This window comes from Gadus macrocephalus, chromosome 7 (genome assembly GCF_031168955.1).
Source record: "Gadus macrocephalus chromosome 7, ASM3116895v1".
Lineage (NCBI taxonomy): Eukaryota > Metazoa > Chordata > Actinopteri > Gadiformes > Gadidae > Gadus > Gadus macrocephalus.
Genome location: NC_082388.1, coordinates 12509514 through 12536387, shown reverse-complemented (window position 1 = coordinate 12536387; position 26874 = coordinate 12509514). Strand labels below are relative to the sequence as shown.

The window sequence follows — 26874 nt, the reverse complement described above, 5'->3', positions numbered from 1 at the left end:
GGGATTTGTATGGTTCTGTAGTGTCGATAACCATCCTGGTGTACTAATGAGAGTGATGGACCGGTCTGTTTTTTACACTTTTTGAGATCTTAGATATAACGGTCAACCCAATATCTCCCCTACTCTACATCTATTTGGCAAAACAAAACGGTTTACTCTGTCTGTCTCATAAATTCTGATATATATTTTTGCCAAATATTTATCCAAAAAATTACACAAGGAATCTGGGATGTTGTATCCTGATGTAAACATTCCATCACATCACAGCGTGGCAAAGTATCACATTACGTCACACATTATCACAAGTCCCTAAAATATCAAACAACATAAAATGACATTGGACCTGCTGTACCTAATGAGTATAAGGTCATTTTTCCCTTTGTTACTTTATCGTTTCATAAGAAATGCCACATCGGTGTTACATTGTACTTGTATACTGCAACTACAGGTTAAACAGATCCTGTAGCCCTACTATGCATGAGAAAGATAAAACAGCAGCTCTGTGTTTGTCCTACGTGCTGCTCCAAGTAATGGGTGGTGCTGTCTTATATGGAGGTGTAGATGGAGACCACGGCATGGTGTGAGGAGCCATCACAGCATGCTATGTGTAAATATAATGTCACTTTTTTCTACTGCTCTGCCTTTTAACAAGCACTTACTACATCCACGAGGGACCTCTCTGTCTTTCTCTCTCTCTCTCTCTCGTCGCTCTTTGTCATACATGCACAAATCTAAGCAAAGCCACCTAGGCCTAAATAATGGTGCTGTATCAATAAAGTTGTAATATATTTACTTTAACTTGTCAATAAAGGGTATGGCCTAAACAATTATTAAACAATGTCAACAATATATTATTATTACTTTAAAATACAAAAGAAAGGTTACTTATCAATACAATTATGATTATGATAAAGCTATGATTATAATAATGTTGTCAATAAAGCGGCTGTACCAATCAAGTTTTTATAATACAATAATGTTGCCAAAACAGATCAATATCAAAAGTTATTATTATACCGACCATAATGTTGTAAATGAACAAAGTTGTGGTTCTAATGGCTACTGACCTCTGTGTCCCCGCAGCCATCCACGAGTTTCCAGAGGACGTCTTCACCAAGGAGCAGAGGAACAGAGGAGCTGTGCTTCTCCACGTGCTCTGTGTAAGTACAGAGTATTCACCGAGTACTCACCTGTTACTGTGTTTGTACAAGTACTGCTACACGTGCTCTGTGTAAGTACCGAGTACTCACCTGTAACTGTATTTGTACAAGTATTCATGTGCCACTAGTGATGTCTGAAACAGCTGCAGTGAAAAATGGCAAGTCTTAATGTCCCCTGGTGGTAAAACATGGGCCCTTTCGTGTGGAACATTTGAGTGTCCACAAAGACGCATGACTGGATGGGGCCAGTTGGAAGACTGGGGTGGGATCTATCCATCATACGTCTGGTTCCAAACTTCCACGTGTGATGTCACGAGCGGATATATTTTTAAATGCCTCGTGACGAATCAACCTCACACCTGGTGGTAAAACACGGGCCTCATTTGCCATCCTCCGCATAAAGCTCTTAACACTCACAAACACATTACTGCCTTCTTACCATCTGCGTGAACAGCATGGGAGGAATCAACAACGACAGCTCGGGGTGCTGTCGTGTCCCCGCAGTCACCAACCATGATTAGAGATCAGTTGCCTTCATCGCATATTATTGATGGAGGTAATATTGTGGAATGAACCAGGGTGTTTCATTCCAACGCCCCTGTCGTGCATTATTTCCAGTTACCGGGCCACCCCGGAGTGGTTTAGTCCCGTAGTACCGCAGTTACCAACACTGATTAGATATGAGTTCCGTGTAAACTGGGTGCCACTGGCTAGGAAATACACAGATATTCCAAGGGGCCTTCTGAAGGCCACCGGAAGTTAACACAGTTTAGTTATAATCAATAACGTGACTTTTTCTTAAATCACTGTCTGGGGGCCAGTTACATCACTCCGAGAGATGCGCATGGACAGATCTGGTGTTGACACAGCCAATAACCTGTTTGTGAAAGCAAAACACCAAGCTCATTGATTTAACGAAGCAGGGTTATTTCAAACAATTACTTTGATCATGTGTGAGAGGTCGTTCCTCTCACACATGTGGATTCACTCTACCGTTGGTGGTCACGCCGCTTTTCCTGCCCTTTCCAGATGGCTAGAGATGCCAGCATTCATATGCACGTTCCTCGGGGTCGTGGGAACGACCTGAGATCTAGCTCTTACAGAAAAATAGGTTTTCCAATCTGACAGTTTTTTTGACAAACCCTTATCAGAAGTGTTGCCTGCAAGACCTAGTGGGTCAGAATGTGTGTGGTGTAAAAGTCTGTTTTGGAGATAGGCAGGTCCTACCGCGCTGAGACATGACAACCTTATTCTAGCGCCGAACTGGGACCCCCACAATAAACCTCGGTCCTCTCGGGCTTCTAGGGCAAGGAGAGAGAGTCTGTGGATTCGGGTTTGGGTTAGGGTTAGGGTTAGATCTTCCACCTTTAGAAATATAGAACTATTAATCTGATTCTCTATTTCTTTTTCCTATAAATATGTAGCTTTTCATGATCGTTGCACTCAACAACAGAAATAGTGGACACACACTGAGCATGAATAATATCCTCTCACATATGAAGCAGGCACTTGGGGAGGCGCTGTTCTATCTGGAGCACCTTACAACATCTGTCTGTTTCCTAGCCAGCGGAACCTCGTTTATGAAAAAACTAAACAATTTACGGCAGCTCAGCTGCCACACTTAATGTCGTCATGACAACGAGTGAGCTGTGGTTTGGAGCAGAGCTATTGTTTCGGATAAAACCGGCAAAATAATTTATCTTTAAATTAGTAAATGACCGAAGTACACCATTAAGGTGATACATCTTCATCTAGGTTTGTGTAAATTACACTTTACACGGAAATCATAAACTAGTTTCGACGTGAACTGTGCTTACATTGTGTTCATTAAGGTTCTTCATCGCAGCGTCCCGCTCCGATCACAGGAACCTGGAATTAATGTGTTTGGGGTTTGGTCAGAATATTGTGTTCGTTTAACATGTTCATGTATATATGGACACGGGATATATACATGCATGTTACAGAATAATGAAATAATGCCATAGGTTGTAAACAAGTGCGTATGGAAATAAGGTTAACTGGGGGAGCAGCGGGATTCAGAACAAAGATGTCGCTCATTGCTCCACATGTTTGAAAGAAATGTTGTGGAATCAAATGAGTTATTACGGTTATTTCCTAAACAGACCATAGCCTACCCCGATTATAGTCCATCAAAACTCCCAAATATCCATGAAAAACGCCACGAGCAGCTGAATAACTAAACGGCATATAATCCCTGAAAGAATATTATGAAAATAAAATACTTATTTCTCACTAGAAATGTTATCAAAACCTAACATAGTACAAATCCGCTAAGAATATGTCCGACATCTTGTTTCTTTTTGCAGACAGTTACGTCACGTGGACGCAGTCCCATTGAAAAGAATAGTCCAAAAGGCCGTTGAGCCGTTACTTTTTCCGCTGTGGACCAACATACTACATTTTTGTATGAGACTGGGAGACTGTTTTTGCTACCACATCTAATCGTAAAGGATTAGATTGTAGATTACAATCCAACTTTCTCCATCTAACATTAGAGACTATTGCATGAAAAAAAAAAAGCCTTGTAAGCTAATGGACGGGGATTGCATCTCTCTGTGTTTCTCTGGTTTCCAGGCCATCTACATGTTCTACGCTCTGGCCATTGTCTGTGACGACTACTTTGTCCCTTCCCTAGAGAAGATATCTGAGGTGAGTTTAACCCACAGGACCGTCAGTGGCTTTGACCCGTGTGACCTTCTGACTCCCACCTGGCTCTGGTTCTCCTCGGTTGATTGAATACCTCCTGAGGTTTAAATAGATTACAGCTACAGGAACGCGTGTGTCCACTTTGAATGGCCGCTTATTGGTTCCTCTGTAAAGAGCTATCGATCCTCCAGAGCTCTGAATCACATTAACCTTTCACCTCTGTCTCCCAGAACCTCCAGCTCAGCGAGGATGTGGCCGGGGCTACCTTCATGGCCGCCGGAAGCTCCGCCCCCGAGCTGTTCACCTCTCTCATTGGTCAGTGGCTTTGTCCGTCTAGATTCTTCACTTCTCCTACGGTACTTATTTTTAAACAAGCAATGATGATATTGTCCTTAAGATGGCAGTATAGACATACCCATCCCATGTTTAAACAAATGAGAGGACACAGGGCCTTGACTTTCATCCAACCGTCATAACAAGAGTAAACTCAGAGATGTATTTAACTTAATCGACCCCCCGTTGTTGCTTATTTTACCTAATGTTCTCCTTTTCTCCTTTTTGCACCATGGGGCCAAGTTTTCTCTGGCACATATTTTGGAATGGACAATACAACTTTGACTTTTCGCATTGATGTTGTCCCTGGTGCCTCTGCTCCAGCTGTGTTCATCACCAGGGGCGACGTGGGCGTGGGCACCATCGTGGGCTCGGCTGTCTTCAACATCCTGGTCATCATCGGCCTCTGTGGCATCTTCGCAGGACAGGTAGGATGGAGAACCCATCTTTACACACCTGAGCACACACTGGAAGGACATCGACAGTTCATACACTGATAGGATCAAATCCACTTTTTCTGAGGGGAGATTTTAGTGTGACAGCAGTTAAATTAATGGACAATTAATGATGAAAATAAACAGAAAGAAATCTCTCTCTCTCTCTCTCTCTCTCTCTCTCTCTCCCTCTATATATATATATATATATATATATATATATATATATATATATATATATATATATATACTTAATACGATGAAATACATTTTTAACCTAATCCAAGATGTAAGATGTGTGGCCCAGCAGCAGAAATACAGGACAGTATAATATATATATTTTTTTTTTTCGTATATACCGAATGTAAATGTAGACATTGTTACAGTAGGTGTAAACAATATAGATAGATTATATGCTATATTATCCCATTCAAACAACTTTGTTCACCCCAGGCTGGAAATTCAGACCTTGACATTTGACATTGTGTCTAAAATAACCCCTGTTCCCCGCCTACAGCTGTTGTCTCTCTGAGTCCCCCTCGCTGTCTCTCCCCCTCTCCCCAGACCGTGGTCCTGACTTGGTGGTCGCTCTTCAGAGACTCCTCCTATTACATTCTCTCAGTTCTGGCTCTCATCCTGGTGAGCCTCACACACACACACACACACACACACACACACACACACACACACACACACACACACACACACACACACACACACACACACACAGACACTCACTCACTCACTCACTCACTCACTCACTCACTCACTCACTCACTCACTCACACACACACACACACACACACACACACACACACACACACACACACACACACACACACACACACACACACACACACACACACACACACACACACACACACACAAGCAGACACACACACACAAGCAGACACACACACTGGCTGTGTGTGACACAGTTGTACTGATCCCAATGTACTAATATAGTTGTTGTGTTTCTTTGTTCACTTCAGGTGATCTATGACGCGCAGGTTGTCTGGTGAGTGTTGATGCAGTTATAAGTGAGGAAAAATTATGTTTTGTAAGACGCGGTCACGGTAATTAGATTCATCTGAAAATGGTTTGTGTGGAGTAGGACGGTATTGTGGCTAGGGTCTTGTCTCCGAGCCCAAAATGTGCTTGGTTCCATCCCCAATTCCTGCATCCGTCCTGTAGGCATCCCAGAGTGAGATCTCCCCAGTGACATGTATCTGAAGAGAGGTACTTTGATTTAAAGACTGAAAAGACTTCGAAAGCAGAATAATTTCAGGGGTGCTGTACATCTAGCGCTAATCTTTTCATCAGCAGGTGTTTATCGTTATAGTCATTAGGGATCTGGTCGCTTTCTTTCCCGAACCTACTTTAGCATTCATCGTTCGCCCCTTCAAAATATTAAATAAGTGTCTTTTGTCCACAAGCAGACGGCAGTCCTTCCCCTCTTTGCTGAACCTTTTCAATGGGGCTCTTTAAGGGCAGCCCTCCATTAGTGCGTGGCTTTCAGTGCTCTTAATCATCTGCAGATTTATTCGCACCAGCTAATGGAGAAGCTGATATGTGTTGCATTCACAGTAACATGTTGATTGGTTTCCAGTCAGGACCCCGCTAGCAGCCAGCATCCCCTATTCAGCCTATGAATGAATCTTCAATTAATTCATAGAGATTACATCATCAGATGTGTTATAGTATTACTTTAGTCTACCGTAGTGGGAGATTATAAGCGGTGTCTAAGTGATGTCACGAATACCAGGCAGGCTGTAATATTGATGAGGTAGAACTAAAATCTATAATATTTGCCCCGCACAGATATCCTGTTTAACTTTTGATGAAAGAACGTACAGGTGCATTCTGGTGGTTGTCATGGCGATTTAAAAGGCGTTCTCCTTGTGTCTCCAGGTGGGAGTCTCTGCTGCTCATGTCCATGTATGGAGTCTACATTATCATCATGAAGTAGGTGGACCACCGCAAACAGAGCCGGCTGCCACTGTGAAACTCTCTCATGGTGACGTCATAGTTATACCCAATCAAAATCGAAGGTTTCCGGTCAATATGATCTCACACTGGGAGAGAGTTGGGTCACTGGTTGTCAGTCAACATTGAATGGTTCACCATGATTTGATTGGTTACCATTGACCAAGATATACGGCTGTGACATCATAGTTACCACAAGTAACCATAGTTACTGGTAGCTGGGATGTCAGAACGAAAGGGGTACGTTTCTGGTAACTAGGTCACACTCTTTCATATCATCAATCAGCATAACGAGACAACACATTTTGCTTCCATTTTGACAGTGCCACATAACGACACACATAACTAACTGCTCTGTGTGTGTGTGTGTGTCTGTGTGTGTGTTTCTGTGTGTGCGTATGTGTGTGTGTGTGTGTGTGTGTGCGTGTGTGTGTGTGCGTGTGTGCGTGTGTGTGTGTTTCTGTGTGTGTGTGTGTGTGTGTGTGTGTGCGTGTGTGCGTGGTTGCAGGTTCAACTCCCAGATCCTGGGCTTCGTGACGAGGAGGTTCCGGGGCCCGGGGCAGTGCTGTGGGGCGGAGGAGCCCGGCGAGGAGAAGATGACGGAGGAGCCGCCAGCCTCCTGCAACACCACCATGGTGCTGCTCAGCAAAGGTCTGCCCACTCACTACTCACTACTACTGTGGTACTGGTGCTCTCTGATACTCACTGCTACTCACTACTCTACTACTGTAGTACTAGTGCTCTGTCAGATACTCACTGCTACTCACTACTACTGCAGTACTGGTGCTCTGTCAGATACTCACTACTAGTGTCCTTTGGTGCAGTGTTAGTCCGTCTTGTATCTTTTGGTGCAGTGTTAGTCCGTCTTGTATCTGATGGTGCAGTGTTAGTCCGTCTTGTGTCTGACGTTAAGGCGTGCTGTTAGTCCATCCGTCTTGTATCTTTTGGTGCAGTGTTAGTCCGTCTTGTATCTGATGGTGCAGTGTTAGTCCGTCTTGTATCTTTTGGTGCAGTGTTAGTCCGTCTTGTATCTGATGGTGCAGTGTTGGTCCGTCTTGTGTCTGACGTTGAGGCGTGCTGTTAGTCCATCCGTCTTGTGTCTGATGGTGCAGTGTTGGTCCGTCTTGTATCTGATGGTGCAGTGTTGGTCCGTCTTGTATCTGATGGTGCAGTGTTGGTCCGTCTCGTGTCTGACGTTGAGGCGTGCTGTGTGGGCTGCTGTAGATCAGGGGGAGGAGCCGGCTCCCGTCATGATGGTGGACGAGCTGCTCATCCTGAACCCCCACCAGCTGTCGTTCTCCGAGGCCGGCCTCCGAGTCATGATCACCCCCCACTTCTCCCCCCGCACCCGCCTCTCCATGGCGGGACGCATGCTGATCAGCGAGGTACCCGTCTCCTCTGATATACCGCCTGCTGTTGTTGATCACAGCTGCACTGTCTCATATTGTGGCATGTCAATTATAAGTCATCATCAATTATTCCATAAAAAAAATACCCCAGAGGTTAAAGGATCCCCTTAAAATAAAAGATTGTGGTGCAATGCACTGCCATTTGTTGCCAGACAAGTTTGGCATGTCTAAATGTCTGCGAAATGTTGCCATGTATCTTGGTTTAGTCATACTAAGGCGTTTATAAGTGTGTGTTTGTGTCTGTTGGTGCAAATGAATTCCGAGATAAGATCATTTATTGAATGACAGTGATTCAAATTGAACCCCCTCCATCCACACCCATGAGGACGTCTGAAACACACACCTGAACCTTGACCTGTTCGACCCCCCCCGCACACCCTGACCCCTCACACACTCCCAGCGCCAGCGGCTGATCAGCAGCCCCAAGACCCAGCTGGACGGGGACGGGGTCCCCAGGTCCCGGCTGGGGTCCGCCGGCCAGGCCCTGAAGGCCGCGGGGGGACCCTGTGGTGTGGAGAACGGCGGCGGAGGAGGAGGAGGAGGAGGAGGAGGAGGAGGAGCGGGAAACGGGGGGCTGGGGAAGGCAGGGAGCGACGGAGCCACCGTGGACGGAGGAGAGAAGACGGGAGCGGAGGCCTGTCCCCCAGGGAGGGAGGAGGACGCTGACGACGGGACCTTCCGTCCTCTGAGGATACCACGTAAGGAGGGGGAGGGGGGTGAACGGGAGGGCAAGGGGAGGAGAGGGGGAGAGGGGCTGTAGAGGAAGGGGGAGGTGCAGGGAGGGAGGAGGTGGAGGAGATGAGGGAAATGGAGGTGTGAGGAGGAAAGGGGGAGGAGGAGGGTAAGGAGGATGAAGGAGGAAATGAGGGGATGGAGGAGGAGGTGGTGGTGGTGGAGGAGGAGGTGGTGAAGGAGGAGGAGGTGATGGAGGAGGAGGTGGTGGAGGAGGAGGTGGTGGAGGAGGAGGAGGTGGTGGAGGAGTAGGAGGTGGTGGAGGAGTAGGAGGTGGTGGTGGAGGAAGAGGGGGTGGTGGTGGAGGAGGAGGAGGTGGTGGAGGAAGAGGGGGTGGTGGTGGAGGAGGAGGAGGTGATGGAGGAGGTGGTGTTGACCTAACAATGGTGTTCTCCTCTGCAGGGGGTTGCGGTGCGCGGGTCAAGTGGCTCCTCTCGTGGCCCCTGGGGCTCCTGCTCTACTGCACCGTCCCCAACTGTGTGAGGCCCCGCTGGCACCGCTGGTTCATGGTGACCTTCGTGGCCTCAACCCTGTGGATCGCCATCTTCTCCTACCTCATGGTCTGGATGGTAAGGTCACAACCCCTCAGTTCCTCATCGTTATTACGCTGCATAAAACACTGAGTATTATGTGTTTACATAATACACTGAGTATTATGTGTTTACATAATACACTGAGTATTATGTGTTTACATAATGCACTGAGTATGATGTGTTTACATAATACACTGAGTATTATGTGTTCACATAATACACTGTGTATCATGTGTTTACGTAATACAAGCACATGGTTGGTTGAAATTGTATCGGTTGGCTATAATCATTTTCCAATGTATTCCAAAATAGTCTGCCGCTGTATGTTGGAATGCTTGTATTGTTGTTATTGTACATTCTTTGCTGTAAGAAATCCAAAAGATTTCCCCATCAGGGCACACTTTACTTCACACATGGGAGTGTTGGATTGATAAGCACACCCATTGGTACAGTCTACTCAGTAGACTGAATGCTTGGACGATCTTTTAATCGTATATCTAGGTGGACACTCCCACCTGTGATGTCCCCATCAGCTTTTGTAGTCTAATCTAATTCATTATCACAATTCATTATCACACCCGATTAAATAGGAGCCCTTATTTTGAAGGCCTCTATCTGTTCATTAAGTATGGGTTAATTTGGTGTGAACGTCAGCCGACAGACGCACTACACACGTGTCTGAATGTGTTCCTCAGGTCACCGTCATCAGCTACACGCTGGGCATACCCGACTACATCATGGGGATCACTTTCCTGGCCGCAGGCACCAGTGTGCCGGACTGTATGGCGAGTCTCATCGTAGCTCGGCAAGGTACAGAGAAACAAACAACCTACTGGACCTTGACTTACGATCTTTATCTTCTCTCTATCGCAGTTTGTCCCAACCTCGGGCCGGGAGCACACTCAGCGCCGCCTGAAATGAATATGGCTTATAAACTATAGATATTGGACGGTTTTATTTTTAATGTTCAAAGGGGCAATGGTTTTTCATAAAGGAGCAGACATGCTAATTGCTACCCATGAGAAAACTACCACCGATACGAACGTCTGCACTGACATTGATATTCAAGGTTACCGCGGCTACAACAATGTTTAAGGATGCGGATGCATGCAGGAATGTTCTCCCCCCGTTGTGTCCGTTGTACCGGTGGTGGGCTGAGCGTGGCTGTCCGTCTCTGTCCCCCCCCTCTCAGGCATGGGGGACATGGCCGTGTCCAACTCCATCGGCAGTAACATCTTTGACATCCTGCTGGGTCTGGGGTTCCCGTGGGCTCTCAGGACTCTCATCGTGGACAGAGGAATAGCGGTGGGTGCGCGCCAAAGGGCTGCGGTACTCACTGAGGGTCCTGACTGACCCCAGGCCTCCGCTCAGAGAGCTGGGCGTCACACTGTATATGTATATGTGCTGTGTACTGTTAGCGTGCGCCACAGGACCTGTTTCCAACCATTTGTTTGTACATGGAAAACAGTCAATATCCAAAGATTTGTGTCATCGTTTATGATTTGAGCTCTTGTCATTGTTCGGTTTGGGCTTTTCACGTGGCCATCGGACACACAGCACCTCACATTACATATTATGGCAGCATTTCCTGGCCATATTCAAAACTTGAAAGCATGTGTATTCATCAAAAGCAGCACTCAATGTCTCTCTCCACACCCTAAGTGTTAATGCACTTACTTAGAACTCGAGGACTGACTAAAGTATCCAGACTTAGTATCAAGTACCTTAGTAAGTAGTTACTCAGTCGATCTTAGTTGTAAGTGTGTGCCGTGGTATGTACCCAAAGACCTTCCTATTACAACTTACCAAGTAAATGAAGCAATCACAACCTTAGAGTTTGGGTAGACACTCAGAACTGAGAGACCAAGGTTCAGTTTGATTGTAGAGTAGAACAGCATGGCTCGGTGCATGGTGTGGTGGCGTGTGAGGCGGGGCCCTCCTAGTGCTTTGACTCCTGATGGCTGCCTCTTCTCAACAGATCCCCATCAACAACAAAGGACTGGTGTACTCAGTCGTCCTGTTGCTGGCTTCTGTATTCCTCACGGTAAGATAGAAAAACACCAACATATTTATACTATAACTATGTATACACATATATATATATATATATATATAGTATATAAAGTATATATAGATAATCCCATATAATACACACAATCTCTTATATATACCCGTCATACTATTAGATTGATATTGACTAGCCTTTGCAAGCCATTTAAAAACCGAGCCCCGTTTTTGACATAACATGTAGGATTGTCCACCCAAATGCATAGACATCTTACCCAGTGGACTGCAGAAACTGCTTAGTGGGTGGTGGGTGGGATGATGTATCCATCACAAATGATACGAGCGTCTGGGCCTGTGATACGAATTGTGTGGTAATGTAAAGACTAAATTCCTCAACTTGCTCTTTGCTTGTTCCTTTGCTTGTCCTGCCTGCGGCGGCCACCAGGTGGCGAGTGTCCATCTGAACCACTGGCGGCTGGACCGGAGGCTGGGGCTGGGCCTGCTGTTTCTCTACTCCATCTTCCTGCTCTGCTCCATCCTGTTTGGCCAGATGTGAGGTCTTCAGGTCATAGGTCACTCCCCCAGCGCCCGCTCCTATTGGGTTTTCCTGTGAATACCGTTGAAGCACTCCCGTCTACCAAAAGAGATGATCTAGAAAGTTATATTTTAAAAGCTGTTAGATTAAGTCAGAGATATTGTACGGTTGCGACCACCCAAAACATACCGGGTGCGCATGTGGTTTTAAATCGTACAGTGCAGTGGTTAGAAAATATATACGCATTTAACTAAATGAGTGACAGTAAATACATAGGGTGGCTAATTCCAAACAGAACTCCTCTCTTCCCACTGCTCTATTTATCGGTTCTTTCCCCCGGCAGCTAGCATAGCGTAGCTCAAAGTCTTTTAAGAGAAATATTCTCCAGTTGTGTTTACGGTTTTCGTGTCTGCCTCAACCCGCTTGTTTTATGTAGTAGTTTGTGGTGCTTTTTTATCTACGTTAAGGAGTTGTCTGCATAACTACGATTAAACCCAAATTCCTGGAGTCACATGATCTCCTAGAAATTGCCAAGCCACCATGGTACGAGTTTAAACGCAGATGTAAGATTCCGCAGTCGCCTTCATAGTCCTGCTGCCTTACAAAGGCCCAACATTGGGCCACCGTTATCCCATTGATCGATACCCCGTGATCAATACACCTTTGCCGGGGGGAGTTTCAGAATATGCCGCCGTCAGAAGTAGCAGTGAAATCTTATGTGGAATGTAAACCCTAAAAAATCATGAACCCCTTGTGTTTGTGGATATATTAAAATGCATATACACTTAACAGACAATATTGCGGTCCGATCTGATAGTCCTTACAATAGTCCTCCTGCTCTTAGCCTACAAGCGTAACTTAATGCACATCACTGTTCCGATATTTTCATATGTGATGAACTATACGTCAAGCAAGTATTGTTAAAATGTGATCTATATATGAAAGGTCAATTGTAGTTTTGACACTGCTTCAAGTGTGTGTGTGTGTGTGTGTACTAGCGTCACATACTCTCTGATGGACCGCAGTAGTAGGCCCTTCACTGCATTTAGGTACTACCAAAATTGTAATGTTTGTATGGATTCCTCTTGTATATTTATATTTGAACTTGTTGGATATTTTTACGTTTTACGAACATGTGCACCCAAACAAGCCCAGGACGTTTCCTGAATGTGTTGAGTTGATTCACGCGACGCATCGCTGTGGTGTGGGTTTAGCGACGGCAACCGGAGCTGAAGTGTGACTGAGTGAGTTCATGAGTTCCTACAAAGCTGTGTGCACCAAAAACAGACGTAGCTCTGTCAGAGTCCTAGAACGGTAGGGGTTTAGCAAGTTCCTGTATAACTACTGTTGTCTGCAAGGCAATACTTTTTACCGTTTTGTAAATGTTCAATATTTTCCATAGTTTTACAAGAGTGAAAGTCCAGACAATAGTTTTGTGCCGTTGTAATATTTATACTGTCATGTTATACGATTATGATGAAAAAGAAAACCTTACGTTGATTTTAATGTGACAGAAAGAATACATATTTTTGGTCACTTTGTCGGTTAGATACCACTTAATGAGTCAGGAGTGTTTCTGCATTTCTACTTTTTTAATTTAAATACCACTCATTTTATGATTAAATGTATTCTCTCACCCTGCAAAATAAATTCCTTAATGTAGGAAGATCATGGGGTATAAAAGGATAAGCACATTAGAAATCAAGTTTCAGCAGATGTCATTTTCTAGGCAATATCAATATTTCATCAAGGTTGATGGACATACCCTTACATGTACATCTGGAGCATACAATCAAATGCTCATAATAACCCCCATCCCAGGGCTTGCTTTAATATTTGTTTCACAATTATGATAGTGAACAAAAACGTAATATGCTTGTAAAATGATTGGTCCGACATTTAATTTTAAGTTTTCCGTATAATTAAAAGTGTCGGCCCCTATCCGTTTTAGAATGCATTTTTATGTACTTTGTTTTGTCTTTCTTCTTTTGCCACTTCAATCCAATCCCAAGAGAGTTGATACTTTCAATACAGGTGCAGGCTGTTGGAGACTGTTAATGTTTTGTGTTGATTATACCTTGTAGTAGCCTCTGGATTTAAATGTTCTTATGGTAGCAGTTCGGCCGTCCGTCCGATGTCGTTAATCACAGGCGGGAGACGCGCCGAGGTGGAAATCAAGCACACCCAAAAGTATTTACTTCCTTCTCAATGTTTTGTTCTGTTGTGACGTTTGAGTTGATCTGTTACTTGCGTCATAGACGTCTTTCAAATCAGAGAAATTTAATGTATTTTGAGTGCAATAAAAACCTGTGCAATAATGAATCATCCTGCTTATTTTATTGAACCAAGTTTTCCTCATGTATTTAAAAAGGAGAGTATTTTGTCAACATTAGATTGAAGCACCAGACACTAGGGCCCGACCGATATTGATTTTTGAGTGCCGATGCCGATTATTTTCAGAGAAAAATTACGATTACGATTTAATCGGCCGATTTAAAGCAAAACAAAAAAAAGCATATAAAACGTAGTTTTTGATACCTTAAATATACTTTAAACACTTTTGATGAATATGCGAATTGAATGCAGAACCTTTGAGTGTTTTAGAATACATTTACAGTCAAAAATTAGTGTAATGTAAAATGTAAAATAAATAACTAACTCCCAATGTGCTGCGCTCGTGAGCAGTGACTAACACGTGCACGCTGAGCAGTATGGTCTCACCGTTAGAGTCTACAGTATAACAAATTAACATGGCCTGGGACCTAAAGAAAAACAGGCACAACATGCTCAAACAACGCGTCTTGTGTACATTGGTGAGGTGAGCGAGCAGCTGCCTGAGCGAGCGTGCTTTCATGTTTTACGGTAAAATTCAATCTCCTCTTTTTTACTCCAGCTAAAGTTGTTGGTTAGCAAGGCGAGTAGGAGCGCAATAAAATTTCAAAAAAAATAATATAATAAAATAAATCGGTTGTAATCGGCGTCTTTTTGGCAGATGTTGATTATTTTCAAAAAGGCTATAATCGGCCGATTAAATCGGCAGGCCGATGAATCGGTCGGGGAGTTGTTTCTAGGGAACCCGGGAGCCAGTCCTGGGACCGTGGGCCCTGGGAGTCACCTGGGACCCCTGTTAGCCTGTCCAAGGTTTTTTGTTTTTTTCAGGAAGCCAGCCTCTGGGGACCTTACAGGCCAAACCCTCACCCCATCACCTAACCCTAAAATCAACCCCTTAACACCCCTGAAAGCAACCCAACAATAAAACCAAACCCTAACGTTAGTGTGTTTGGTGTGTCATCCACCACTTGAAAAGGAAGAGGCCCCAAGTCACGCCCTTTGTGGTGTCTCCCATGGGACCTTATTTAGAAACACACCAGTGCTCTTGCCAAGAAGCATAAACAAGTTGGAATGGATTCCTCTGTACTAATAGCCTACACATCTGATGTTACAAGAGGGTTTCACAATGTGTCTGTCCCCGGTTTTACTTGTAAAAGCAGAATTTGTGCAAAACAATTCAACACGTTAGTGCCTGATATTTCATTATTTATTATTTACTCTTTATACAACTTTGAAATCCCAATTAAAATGAAAAAAAAAAACATTGACGAATGACCACAATCATGCAAATATCATGATCACTAAAACTGAACAACAATCATGGTGACAATCAACATTTGTTCTCAGGAAAAAAAAACTCTCTCCAAAAGCTAAACACTCGACGACCAGTATTAAGTAACATCTTAATTCACACATCAGGGAACAGATTATGCCCGGTATCGATAACATCATGTACGTCTAATCTAACAGCAATAAATATATTCTCCTGGCTCTGGTTTATAGGTTTTGAAGAGAGTTTTCCCCCCAAATTCACAAATCCGGGCTTAACATTCCACACTCATCGGCAGAGCTAAGGTGCCCTCGTCAATCTCCAACAAACGTTTGAACTAAACTACTCTGTGAATACAAAGAACAAACTATTTTAAAAACAACCCGTTAGGCGCTGAGTTTATTTAACTGCGAGTAAAAAAAACAACACCAAAATGTGATGAAATAGACCCATTGTAATGCATATGCAAATGCAATAGTACTTGTTAGTTGGCTACTGGTATGTATGATAGCATGGCTAACTTATATTACACAACTCCCCCCACACACCTTTGCAAAGCTAACTACTTAGCATCTGAGAGGGCAGATATCTTTCAGGCATGGGTATTAAAAGCAGATACACCCATGTCATGCTTAGTAATTAGTTACTAAGTTTCCTCCGAGTCGACCCTTTTGAAATACTGTTATGTGAGGCAGGCCAGAGATCATTGCATAATAACGACAATATATATAAAAAGGTAAATGATGAAAGCAGGGACAATAAAGGTGCAGATTTGCATCATCATTACAGGTTGAAATATAACCCTCTCGAAAAATCCATTCTTAATCCATCCAATAGACACATAGTACAGCATTTACCAGGCAAGTCCATCTCCCAGGACTGCAGAACCTGACCTCTAATCTCTAACCTCTTCCCTTCTAGGGTGAGCACCCTGTCAAACAGTGACTCAGGTAAAAAGGTATCCTAGGAAAACACATGAAAGCTAGCCTGGGTTCACGATAGGCATCAGCTCGAACACAGTGCTGCTATAACACAGCCATGAGAACCAAAATAGAAAAAGGTTTTTTTCTATTGGTTGTTGATGTCACTTTTCCCGTCTCTGATTGGCTCAGCCATGGTGCCTCTTTCTGTGTTATCATCGCTCAGCACAAGCCAATTAAGGTCTCCAACACAGTCAATACAATCAATTAAGCTTTTCAGTCTTTAGAGATATTTCCAAGAAGCCCGACCCATCAGGAAATACATTTTGGGAGGGACTTACAAACAAGTCCTCAATGTCATGACCCTGAACCTGTAGATCATTTCACTTTCCAACTACTTAAACAAACAAGCTGGCACCGGCAGCAAAACAAAGCTGTGAGGGTCTTGAAATGTAGTCCCTTTGTGCTTGTATTTGATGGTGGGCACATGGATACTAAGCCAAATATGCAAAATGGGAGTAATATTGCTTCAAATAACTGAACATAATTCACTTGTTGGACGTTGAAGAACTCCTGTCGAGTTTCTTTCTCTCTCATTGTCAGTATCTTCTGATGGGCATTGACCAATCAGACGGAAACACATGTCCATCCAACTTCTATGCATGTTTCACCACTATTTGAAATACAAATACATATAAATATAGTTTACAAAATCACTTTACTGTATGATTAGTAAAACCTGGCATGCTACTGTACTTATGTCAACCGAGCTATGTTTTCTGATTTCGTTGCAAAAACCAACAGATAGCAGAGTAAAGGAGGCAATAGTGTTTGCTATTCGCTAAGTGCAGTAAGCTATGAACAGCTATTAAAAAACAAAAAAAGGTAAATTAACAAGTTAATTTGGCTATTTATGCTGTGTAACATGGAACTTGACTCGGGTACAGTTGGCGGTATGGCAAACAAGCTGAAGGCAGAGCTCTAGAGTTGAGACAGAGTGACTGTGTAACAGCCATATACACAGCTAATGGAGGCTGGTTTGGTATCGGATACACTTCCCTTTTCACCATGTCTAAGGTTGAACTACAGCCCCCCCCCCCCCCACCCGCGGCCGTCAGCGGGTCCATCCACCGTGGAGAGACACTGGTGGTGACGGTGGATGGGTGGTTGCGTGGCAGCCACCGCGACGGCTCCGTCCCGCCCCAAGGAACAACAGAGCCTGGGTTCCTGTTGGCTCACGGCCACCATCCACTCACCCCTTCTGCCCACAGACCATGACCTCGCTCTTTGCGCAGGGATGGATTTCTGAACGTACAAAGAGGCGCTGTGGAGCACGTGTCGCGGTGTCACGGCGACGCTGTGTTTTTCGGTGGAGTCCTGGGGGGGGGGGGGCCAGGGAGCCATCAGGACGTGGGGAGCGTCTGGGTCTGGTAGATGGACGCCTTGTCTTTCAACAGGTCCAGACACAGGTGGCAGCTCCAGCTTCCTGTGGGGACAGCGGTCAGAGTCAGGCTGAACAGAGGGGGCGTGGAGCGCTGCAGGTCTTTAGTGCTTTAGGTTCTGTTAGCGTCACCACTCTGAGTCATGGTGGCCGGTTGTGGTGGAAAACAGTTTAAATCAACTGCAGCCACCGAAACCCTGCAGGGTTTCCAAGCACATTCATACATTGTTCCATTGACAATCATGAAATAATTGAATATGAGTCATTTAGCAGAGTGCACACCCATGGCTCAGAACAGTGACTGAACAGGAAGTGACATCGCAGCGTGCGGCTAGCTTACCCTCGGGGGGCTCGGACATGGGGGGGGTGAGGCAGTACATGTGGTAGCCTCGGTCGCAGTCGTCACAGAACAGCAGCTGGTCCTGCGGGGGGGGGAAGCACAGCAACAGGCAATCAATACACCGCACCAGGGACCCGGGCAGCCAATCGGAACACAGAATCAGGCCCCAAAAGCCAGCCGACCGGAACACGGCACGGGGGCCGCGTCGGCCGGTCACCGAGAGGGACACGGCCATCCAACCGCACTCACGTCGTTCTCCGAGGTGCCGCATATGTTGCAGCACTTGCACTCGATGCACTGCCAGCGGTACGTCTTCACCGCCGCCATCATCACCGGGGTGAACTGCAGACACGAGGGGTGGCCTGCACGGCACAGAGGTCACAGGGACGGCCCTTAGAGCGCTACGGTCACAACCGCCTGGTTCAAATGGGGGCCAGGGGACATCCCGGACAGCCGTCACGGGTACCGTAACTGTTTTACCAGAAGGAGCTTCTCCGGGGTTTGGAGGGGGCGAACGGCCCTACCTGAGCGCCCGCAGTCGGAGCAGGACTGCAGCTCCTCCGACTGGCCCGTCTTGTGGTTGGTCTTGGAGTCCCCCAGGCAGAAGTCACAGTAGTTGTTGGGCAGCGCGCGGCCGTCCGGACCTTTCTTTGCAGCTGAAGGGAGGCAAAAAAACAGCCCGTTAAATGCCCAGCTGTAAATGATCCCAAATTCATCTCGGACTAATTAGTACAATGTTACAAGTATATATTTTATGCATGACAGCAATACGACAACACTGTAGGTAATTGGCTACCTTTGACACAATCCCCGTACACAAATAGTTCCCGGTAAATTGCTGGGATATCATCGCAGGCGCCGCTTGTAAGTAACACTCTCGTTCACGGAAAAAAAAAGAAAGCGCTCGTTCACGTACGGTAAAACGACCCCTAATAGATATCAAAGGGACCGTCCAGCAGGGGGCGTTGATGCCCTCTGCTGAAGCCAGACGCCCAGAACCAGACGGGGCGAGGGGGGAGGGATGAGTTCTTTACACTTTAGGCCGTCTGTCGATGGTTTTGTAATACATTCATTAAACCTGTTTTGCATGACAGTTAATGTTCTTTCAGGGTCGGGGTACTTGACTCTTGAGATAAATATTTGACACCTTAAAAGGCACACAAAAAAAGCGTTGTCTACATTGGCGCGCTAAGATAAACACTCGCTGATTCAGATACGGCCTCAGCGGAGTCGTGCGAGGGGTTTGCACCTCTCATGTGAAACGCGTTGCAGCCCTTACGTGGTTCTCCCGCCAACGCCCCTGCTCATCACAACACAGCAATACTGGCAGTGTTGCGCAATGTTACCAGCTCTTGAGCAGGCAAACTGCCATCAAAGACATCGATCCCGGTTCCCATTCTCAGGTGACCCCATGCAGGAAATGTTCCGAAACAGTGCAGGGCGAGACTGTGTTTGAAAGTTGCTTCGTCGCGGCTTTTAAGACCTCGGTGATGACAACTCTGGGGCCAGGGCAGTAATGTACTCTCCTTCCCTCCCAATAAAGTAGCGTTGTACAACGCTCCCGCCTCGGCCCAGGGCCACAACACAACACGGCGTTTCACAGTAGCCCCCACAATGCTGACGGCGCCCAACAACACTGTACCGGAAACAACATCACAGCCCGTGTCCACAACGCAACACGGGACAGTGGGGCCCGATCACGCGGCGTTGCCTGGGCTTACTCTTGGGTTCTTGGGGTGGGGGTGCGGGGGGCTCGTGGACCTCTGCGGCGGCGGCGTCCTCGCCCTCCTCCTGGGCCAGGTGGGAGTGGGCGTAGTGGTAGCTCAGCCCAGGCCGGTTCTTGTAGCGCTTGCCACAGACTGTGGGCACACGTCAGCGTGGGTTAAGGCGCGGGCCGCGGCGGACCCCCGCGGGTGGTTTCAGCAGGAGCGCCCGTCCTTTTCCAGACCTCCACGAAACATGTACTGTCGTGCATTTGTTGTATTTTTGGGCGATGCACAAATGCAGCGGTTTCTATTTCCTTTTTCACAGTAATAAAGCCACAATGTGCTGCAGGTCGTGAACCCATTACTTCCTCTTTGTATGCGGTCGCCAATTGCCGTAATGTGCACGTAACATTGTGCACGTAACATTGTGCACGTAACATGCACCAAAATATCTTTTACATGTTTTCTAAGCGACGTGTACGTTTTCCTGTTACTGAGACAAAAGATGTTCTGAATGTGGATTTTAGTAGAAAACTAACAAAAGTTGGGACTAAATGTCTGTGTACCTTAAAAGGGCAGACACCACTGCTTGAGGTGGAAAGTCTACATATTCTGTAACACTGACGCAAATGCTTGAGTTCAAGTGTAGGGGCTCCTCTGCACTACCGTAAACAGACAAGCCATGACAGATGATCTGATTCAAACATTCCCCATAACTTCTGGACGATCACCTCACTGTGGTTTTCCCTCTTGTCACCATTAACCTTCAGCCCTAGGGACCTCTCTCCGTCTCCAACCCGTCACAGAGGATAGAGAGAGGAGAGAGAGCAGCCCAGTGTTCCACCACCGTGGGACACTGTTCTGCACCCAGGCCTCAGGGGTGTGGGGCACCTCCGTCACGAGACCCTCACCACCACCCCTGCGTTCCTCGCTCTACTCCGACCTTGAAAGGGCTGCTGCCAGACACGCTGCTTCTGGAAGCCGAGAGGCTGGACAGATGCAGTGGGCCTAGGATGGGCTGTGTGTTAAGGAGAGGGAGACGCAGCACAGGGAGACTCTGAGTGGCATGCTGGACCAGGATGCACAGTGCTGGTGAGTTCTGGAGGAGCTAGGCGCACTAGTGAGTGCCAGCGTCCCAGCACGATATGTAGGGGACACACAAATGAAGGGAATGATGGGGTGCAGTCCATTACTTTCTTGGGAGAAACGTAAGGGTCAGGCTGGGCATTCAAACTCAAAACCAAGGCATTTATATCTCCACAGCAAGACGGATAAAGGTTGTGACGAGATACAAGCAGGGCTTAAAGGGAGATGGTGATATAAGGAAGGGAAACAGCCATTCAATCGACATGAACTAACTGATAGCGCAAGAGGAGAAGGGGCCTAGTGGGTCAATGAGTTAAAGGCCCAGTCGTTTACACATAACCTCATCGCCTACTAGGACATTACTGACACACATTGAACAGAGAGAGACAAAGCAAGGGAACAGACAAACCAAGCAGTAAAGAACGAGCAGACCAAGACAAAGACCGGAGTTCAAGAAGGGAATGAAAAAGATATATATACCTCTTTCAGAAGGTTTTGAAATATGCTTTTGTTTGACAGAGTCTGAAAAAGAGAAAGCATGTGAGAGAAAAATAGAGGGAGAGGAAGATGAGCATGGGGGAGAGAAAGAGCTGCACTGAAAGTCAAACAGATGCACAGAGAAACAGAGAAACAAAGCAGAAGTAGAAAAGGGTCTCTACCCCCCCCCCCCCCCCTGGTCTCGAAACGATCATGCTTGTGATCCATGTGAGGCACCTAGTGTCTCCATTGGGATCAACAACGTTTATCACATCTGGTGGTCCCGGGGCGGGGGGGGGGGCTATATAGGCTGTCAGCGGTGGGGCGTGTACCGCCGTACAAGCGGCCTGTCCGTCCACTCACTGTCGCAGGCGTAGGGCTTGTCCTGGTCCTCCAGCGCTGCCGTGTCCAGCTTCTTCCTACTGGAGCTGGCCCCTCGACCCTGGGGACACAGGTCGACCCACACAGCGCCACACATGGGTCAGCAGACAGGACCGCACAGAGGGGGAGAGGGGGAGGCCGGCAGTTCAGGGGGGTTCGAGTCCCCCGTCCAAAGGGTAAGGGTTTTGAACGCCAATGCTGCGGTCCCCTTACCTTTCCCTTGCCTTTGCCTCTTCTCTTGGGGGTATCCTCCTCATAGTCTTCATCGTCGAGGTCATCCAGGTAGTCATCAGGTTCTAGGGTTCTCTGTCCGCAGGGGGAGTGGGACAGGGTGGGAGGACGTCAAAAGTCTAACTCAAAATGTTTTCCCCATATCTCCTGTCCTGGAGAGTATCCAGAAATAATTGGATAATAATAAATAATCACAGATTAATGTCTGTCCTCTGAAAGAATCCTCAAACCAAACATGACCCTCAGACCAAACCTAGCACCTCACCCTAAGGCACTAACTGACCGCTAAGACGAAGCTGAACCCTGATAGCCTAACCCTCACGCCAAACCCATAAACCAAACCCTAGTAGAATCCCACAGCTACAGTCAAATCCCGAAACAAAACCGAAAGTAAATTATGATGCAGCAGCATTCACACTCCAGTTATTGTGTTTGGAAAAATATTATTTATAAGTCAGAAATCTCCCAGAGAGCTCCTAACCCCTAAGAGTGATACGTCACAGACCTTTTTAGAGCGGGCGCTGGGCACGGGGGCGGGGGTGTAGTCACTGAGGCTGGGCTCCTCCTCGCTGGGCCTGGCCTCAGCGGCCCCTCTCTTGTCGGGGGCTTCGGCCTTCAGTAGCGCCTCCAGGCTGCTGCCGTCAGAGCTCAGCACACCCTCCTTCTTCAGGCCCAGCTCCAGCTCTACTGCGCCCACACACACACACACACACACACACACACACACACACACACACACACACACACACACACACACACACACACACACACACACACACACACACACACACACACACACACACACACACAGTTAGCAACACAGGAAGCAACACAGGAAGCATCGGAGACTACATAGTGATCGACCGCTTCATTTCCTCTACTTGTTGTTATTTATAGTCATTCTCTGTTGTTCTTTGCATAGACTTATTTTAAATGTAGTTTTCTATATTTTTTAGTGTTCTGTAATGCTGACACCCAAAATTGTTGTCGGGATTGATAATGTTTCTCTTATCCTCAGCCAGAGGGCAAATGTCTGACTCCAATAAAGCATGTTGTGAAGTCAGCCCCACATCAATATCTTAATGTTAACACGGCAACAAGTGATAGAACTACATTTTGCACAACTATTCAGTTAAAATAACTTCAAACATTATAATACCGGGTTGTATAAAATGAAAAACTACGTTATATCACATACAACTATACATATTTATGCCTTTGGTGGATCAAAGAGCAGGAAAATCACCATCTAATCAAAAGAGACGTGGTTGCGGTGGGAATATTTACATAGCGCAGTATTAACATCTGGGGGGGTTTATCACAGTGTGATGTCCCCAAAATTCCCATCTGGGATTAATTTTGTTGATCTCATTCCACATGTGTGCTGAAGGGAACGACAGCCAAAAAGCAGTTTTTATTGCTAAGGCACTAACATGTTATAACTGAGAACCCTGATCTCAAGCTTTGATACATGCAAGTATGGCGATTCTTTGCCTCCGCAATACTTACATCATGTATCGTCAGTGGAAGTGAATATATGTTCACTTCCAACAGAGGGCGCTATAGTGCATTCGCCAATTTGACATTAACACCAACTCTGTTCTGTTCGACCTCGTTAATTTTTAATAAAAAAAATAAAAAAAAGGCGGACACAGACAGAGCTGAACTACGCAAATGCGAATGTATAAAATCATACACACATTTTTTTGAATTTCTTAAAAAATTTATCTCGATATTAAGTAAATGAGTGACAATGTAAAATGGTAACATAGGGCCCTGACGTAGAGCCGTGGGCACCTGACTTCAGAGGAGGGAAGATGAGCCTTGGGTCCTCAGGGGGGTGGGCTCTCCTCTTCTTCCTCCAGCGTCTGGAGGGGTAGGTGTACAGCTGTCCCGGGGCCACGCCTGAAGGACCCCAGACACGCACAGAGGGAGTGAGTGTAGAATGAAACTGGACAGGGGAAGCCACCGAAACGGTCTACTCTAGTCAACTCTCAACAGTAAGGCTATCGTTTCCCAAACACCGGTACCTGAAACTATCTGGTCTGTCCGACTGCGTCTGCATCTGGTCAGCACGTATTTTTTTAACAGCTATGCTACCATATATAGAAAGCTACATTCAGTGTCAGCGTGGACAGAGGTGATTGATGCGTCTTTGAATGTACGTTTTGCAATATAGGAGCATTCACTGCGATAGTTATTTGTGACTTTGATTTGTGTGCCTCTGTGCATCTGTGTTTGCGTGTGTGTGTGTGTGTGTGTGTATCCGTGTGCGCGCCTGCGTGCAATAACCTGGCCCGCGGTGTCTCTTCTCCATCCAGATGTAGCAGTTGCTCTGGGCGACGCCGGTCTGGGAGTCTAGGAAGGGCATGCGCACACTCCGCTCTGCACACAGCCTGGCGTTGTAGTTGTGACACTGCTCCATGGCATCTCTGTAGTACTGCTCGCCCAAACTACGCCCAAAAGAAACACAGAGGGCGATCTCAGGCTACATCAAATACATACAAATCAATACAAATAAATCTGATATCCATTGAATTTTGTCCATGTGTGACCATTCATTTCTGTTATAATTAACTCCGGATACTCAAAACGCCGGTTTAAGGGACATTTCCGAATGCGTAAAATAGCGACTCCTAGCGTCGCATAATTCGTTGGTCACACTTTCCTATGTCGAATCTTTTTGCACCGTCAGAAATGTAATGCCATACGTTTAATGGAACCAGAGATAGAAGATGTTGTTGACGTATATGTAAAGAAAGTTGATACTGGTTAAAGAGTAAAAGAGTGTGGTAACAAGTACGTTGACCTACGGATGTATTTAGTATGGAAAATGTCTTAATGTCCTCACATCCTCTTCAGACGTAATGAGTTTGCTCAATTAGATTCCAAGTTCTTTCGAAGTGTGAACATTATATTCTCATATGTTATTCTAATTCTTAAACCATGGTACTGGGAAAAGGGTGTGGCAGAGTATATTAGATCACAACCATACAATATATACAAGTAGGTGATACCTAGGATTAGCCTGAAACGTAGGGGTAAAAAATACAGTCCTATCCCTACATAAACTTTAGGCAACCAAAAGCATAAAAAAAAACTGTTATCCAATGTGGAGACACTGACACCTACACCCAAATATTTATTCTTTCTGAGCAAGTTGGGCGACGGCCAACAATCTTTATTGCGCTAATATGGACCAGAATAGACTGCCTCAGCTCGTTCCCAGGCGTTCTCCTCTCGCGAAGGAACGCCTGGAACAGGATGCTCCAAATGAGCGTTATTGGCGGGAGTTAGGTGGGTACGTTCAGTTACATGGGTTTAGGGGCTAGAGGCCAGAGAAAGAGGGGGACTTCCGATAGAGGGATATCCGTTTCCGTTACCTGATTCGGATATTGCTTTGTCCAATTCTTCGCCAAAACTCCATTTAAATTCTCAGTGTCGCTCGTGTTTTTATTCTTGACATGTTCTTGTCTGTAAACTGGCGTAGACGGCTTATAGGAAGTAAGAGGCCGGAAATTGCGTTCCAACCGACCGGGATAACGCTACTATGCAGGACCCTCTGCCTAGACTGCCACTATTACCCTTTCAGCGCAAGCAAAACTACTCAACACGGCAGCCAGTGGTCTATAGCCAACGAACACGTATGAATTATGTAAACTTAATATGATTATACAGGTGATACAAGTACAGTCGAATAAATAAGACAAAGGTTTAAAAGAAATGAAAAGCGGAACGTCATCTGCCTGTGTGTTAACGGGAGTTCTCACTTCCATGGCTGGACACGGAAAGACATGACTAGCGTGTGCTATCGTAGTTCCTGGGTGACATGGTTGCCTAAGACAGCCTTAGACAGCATGCTATTTCCGTAAATATAACAAATTGTCACTTCACCATGACAATGTTGAGGTGTGTAAGGTGTGTAGGGAAAAAGTGAAACACTTACAGTTTGACAACATTCTCAACAACAGCAGCCATCTTGGGTTTAATACACGGTGGAAAGTCGTTGACAGTCGGGCTGTCGGTTTCGCCCGAGAGAAGGAGAGCAACAGCGCCCTCCTCTGGTCACCTATGGTTATTGCTACCCGTGGAACATTTTATTGACAGTTTATTGTATAATTAACCCAATAAGATCATTAAGGGGGTGAATGCCGTGTTTTTTCCTCAGCATAATTAAGAACACCTACCAAGGGATGTAATGCCAATTCTCCAGGACTTGGTCCCGACTGGGATGTGGCAGGGATGCTTGCTCTCGCCTTTCTTCATCCTCCTCTGCATAGACTGGACTATGAAAAAAAGGTAACTTGCAACATCTGAACCGGATTACAGTGGAGCCTGACAGAACAGTTAGAAAACTGGGTTTTTGTTGATGACCTTGCACTACTTGCACACAGCCACAAACATATACAGGAATATTTGGACAAACTAAAGACAACTGATGCTTCATTTTGGCTCAGAAACAAATCATCAAAAACCAGAGTAATTAGAATCAATAACAAGAACAACTCACCGATAACCATGGATGAAAAATGCAGCTCGAGGGTACCTTACCCTGGGAGCATCTTTACTGTGGAAGGAGGATCAGAGGAGGATGTCAAGGCCAGAATCTGAGAAGCATGGACAACGTTTAACATGTTTAACAAAATCTGGAAGGCCGGAAACCTATGCCTCAAGGCCAAACTACAGATCTTCAACTCTACTCGGATCGGAAACCTGGAGAACCAACATACTTAACAGTCTACAGACATCCAGCCACGCTGTCTACAAGGGGGCCTCCTGGGAGCCTGCTAGAAAACAAGATCAGGAGGAGGACATGGAAATGGATAATCCCCACACAGAAGACAGAACAAATCAATTGCAGAGCAGGCTCTAACATGGACCCCACAAGGCAAGAG

The 26874-nt window shown here is 45.9% G+C and overlaps 2 protein-coding genes across 8 annotated transcripts in view; one reads left to right on the top strand and one right to left on the bottom strand.

The window, feature by feature from the left end:
• Window positions 1–14118, top strand: part of LOC132460830 (sodium/potassium/calcium exchanger 3-like) — a 26167-nt gene extending 12049 nt beyond the window's left edge. Inside the window, exons 3-17 of the mRNA XM_060055748.1 lie at window positions 1084–1160; window positions 3756–3830; window positions 4058–4142; window positions 4485–4588; window positions 5159–5233; window positions 5587–5612; window positions 6506–6559; window positions 7089–7231; window positions 7805–7965; window positions 8390–8687; window positions 9124–9290; window positions 9950–10064; window positions 10447–10559; window positions 11233–11298; window positions 11707–14118. Of these exons, the coding sequence (XP_059911731.1) occupies window positions 1084–1160; window positions 3756–3830; window positions 4058–4142; window positions 4485–4588; window positions 5159–5233; window positions 5587–5612; window positions 6506–6559; window positions 7089–7231; window positions 7805–7965; window positions 8390–8687; window positions 9124–9290; window positions 9950–10064; window positions 10447–10559; window positions 11233–11298; window positions 11707–11817 (1670 nt within the window). The 3' untranslated portion in view covers window positions 11818–14118. The remainder of the gene's footprint in view (window positions 1–1083; window positions 1161–3755; window positions 3831–4057; window positions 4143–4484; window positions 4589–5158; window positions 5234–5586; window positions 5613–6505; window positions 6560–7088; window positions 7232–7804; window positions 7966–8389; window positions 8688–9123; window positions 9291–9949; window positions 10065–10446; window positions 10560–11232; window positions 11299–11706) is intronic.
• A 1198-nt stretch (window positions 14119–15316) lies between these two features.
• dpf2 (double PHD fingers 2) lies at window positions 15317–26073 on the bottom strand. Of its 7 annotated transcripts, none has more exons than XM_060055799.1 (12): window positions 25926–26073; window positions 24272–24432; window positions 23777–23884; window positions 22485–22666; window positions 21962–22054; window positions 21731–21809; window positions 21371–21412; window positions 19820–19957; window positions 18623–18754; window positions 18348–18460; window positions 18099–18180; window positions 15317–17803 (listed from the first exon to the last, which is right to left on the bottom strand). In XM_060055799.1, the coding sequence occupies exons 1-12, from the start codon at window positions 25955–25957 to the stop codon at window positions 17721–17723; spliced, it is 1245 nt and encodes a 414-aa protein (XP_059911782.1). In that variant the 5' UTR covers window positions 25958–26073; the 3' UTR covers window positions 15317–17720. The 7 variants fall into 7 exon arrangements, with proteins under 7 accessions (XP_059911782.1, XP_059911783.1, XP_059911780.1 ...); XM_060055800.1 differs by having other exon boundaries at window positions 22485–22663; XM_060055797.1 differs by lacking the exon at window positions 25926–26073 and adding an exon at window positions 25363–25887.
• Window positions 26074–26874: the final 801 nt, after the last annotated feature.